This window comes from Bombina bombina, chromosome 3, assembly GCF_027579735.1.
Source record: "Bombina bombina isolate aBomBom1 chromosome 3, aBomBom1.pri, whole genome shotgun sequence".
Classification (NCBI taxonomy): Eukaryota; Metazoa; Chordata; class Amphibia; order Anura; family Bombinatoridae; genus Bombina; species Bombina bombina.
This window is the reverse complement of record NC_069501.1, coordinates 1,245,076,061-1,245,078,052: the sequence shown is the minus strand read 5'-3', so window position 1 is coordinate 1,245,078,052 and position 1,992 is coordinate 1,245,076,061. Positions and strand designations below refer to the sequence as shown.

General features: G+C 32.6%; 1 protein-coding gene across 1 annotated transcript; it reads right to left on the bottom strand.

Annotated features, from left to right (window-relative positions):
• Nucleotides 1-361: 361 nt before the first annotated feature.
• Nucleotides 362-1,315, bottom strand: LOC128652695 (olfactory receptor 6K3-like). Its single transcript, XM_053705626.1, has one exon. It carries the CDS (start codon nucleotides 1,304-1,306, stop codon nucleotides 362-364), a length of 945 nt encoding a protein of 314 aa, XP_053561601.1. The 5' UTR covers nucleotides 1,307-1,315.
• Between the last annotated feature and the right edge of the window lie 677 nt (nucleotides 1,316-1,992).

The window sequence follows — 1,992 nt, the reverse complement described above, 5'->3', positions numbered from 1 at the left end:
ACTGTAATCAAATTATTTATTTACAGTAAGTCTTAAACAGGCTCTAGATACAGTTTTAAGGAAAACATTTTTTTTTTTTAACTATCACTGCACATGTTATAATACAACTTTGGAAAGTTAGAAAAATCTTAAAATTTATAGCATTATTGAGTTCACTGGAACATATAAGAAGAAAATTAAACATAAATGAATAAATTGTAAATTTTACAATTTCTTAATCTTACTGATCTAAATGAAAAGAAACTGAACACACAACTATTTTATAATATTTTTTTACCCAGTATTCCCTCATGTATGAAACTTATACACAAAGGAATGTTATTTTTTTTATGATATAAAAGTTATAAAATTATTTGGAATTTTATCTTTTTCTCCATCTGTTTATTGTTTGTAGTTGATGAATTATTCTCATTCTTAAAGCTTTTGTCCTTAGTCCATATATCACAGGATTAAAAAGTGGAGTTAGCACTAGAAAAGTTACTGAAAGCAGCGTGTGCATAAAACGAGGAATTTCTGGACTCTTTAGTCTGTAGCGAAGAAAAATAAACAACCCTCCCACAAGAAAAATGGAAAAACTGAGTAAGTGGGTGACCGTTGTGTGAACAGCTTTCTGGTACGAGGCTTTGGAAAGCTGAAAGCAGACAGCAAATATTCGTAGGTAAGAATAGGCAATGACTGAATTGGTGAAAACTAAGTAGATTGATGTAATAATTAATCCATAAAGATTATTCACAGAGGTGTCTACGCATGATAAACTAACAATAGTCATGTTATCACAAAAAATATTCTTTATGTACATCTCACAAAGAGGAAGAGTTGCCGTTAGAACTACAGCAATCGAGACAGATGTGAAGCAAAAGGCTGAAGATCCAATGATGAGTTTTAGAGCCTTCTTGTTTGTCATTATAGTGATATATTCCAAAGGGTGACATATAGACACATATCTGTCATATGCCATCATGGTAAGACTGGCTATTTCATACAGGAGAAAGGTCTGGACACAGTACACTTGCATTAAGCACCCCACACGTGACACTTTTTTTGCTGAAGATATGAGGTCAATTATAAGCTTTGGGAAGAATGATGAGCTCCCATAAACCCCATTAATGACCAGGTTACACAAAAGAATGTACATGGGTTCATGGAGACTTTCATCACTCAAGACAACTAAGACCACCATAAGACTGAAAAGTAATATCAAAAAATAGGTGATAAGAGACAGTGCCACATACACATATTTAAACTCTTCCACCTCAACAATTCCAAGGAGCACGAAACTGGTGATTAGTGTAGATTTATTTTCCATCTTTTCATTGCTCAAACTACATCTGAAATTATGTACAAAATCATGTTAATAGAGTGGAGCATATAAATTAGCCTGTTGTATCTAATCTGTTATGCATAAAGCTGTATGTTAAATTGACATTTTATTTCCCCTATACAGTATTATAATTATTTGTTATAATGTACACAATCTATGATGCTTCTGGGGGATTGAAGAATTGAAGGGTTAACAGAATAATGGTCATTTCCAACATTTCTTACACACCTGGTGACTGCTCTGTTCTGCAGCTGTTCTTTGGCACTAATGGTATATGCCACAGTATATATACAATTCTTGCACCGGATTATCCTCCTGGGTCTTTCTCTTTTAATGCATCCACAAGGGAGGCAAACATCTTTAAAATGTGCTAATGGCTGAAATGAATCAGAATTAATGAGTCATAACAATAATTATATCATACAAACGCCATAACAAATGTAATAATGTGAAATCATTTTTTTATTCTTGTGAATAGCAAGATCTCTCTTATTACAACTACGAAGTTCCAATGAATGACATTATGAAAATATTTTTATATTTGTTTTTTATTTTAGCTTAGTTAACACTCACCTAGATTACAAGTTTTGCGCTAAAGAGGGTGCAAAACGAACCTAACAAAAGTAGCATTATTTCACCCCCTATAGTGCAGCCATTACAAGTTTTCAAAC

Excerpts from the sequence above, each read along its gene's own strand:
- LOC128652695 (XM_053705626.1), bottom strand. The coding sequence starts at position 1,306 with ATGGAAAATAAATCTACACTAATCACCAGTTTCGTGCTCCTTGGAATT.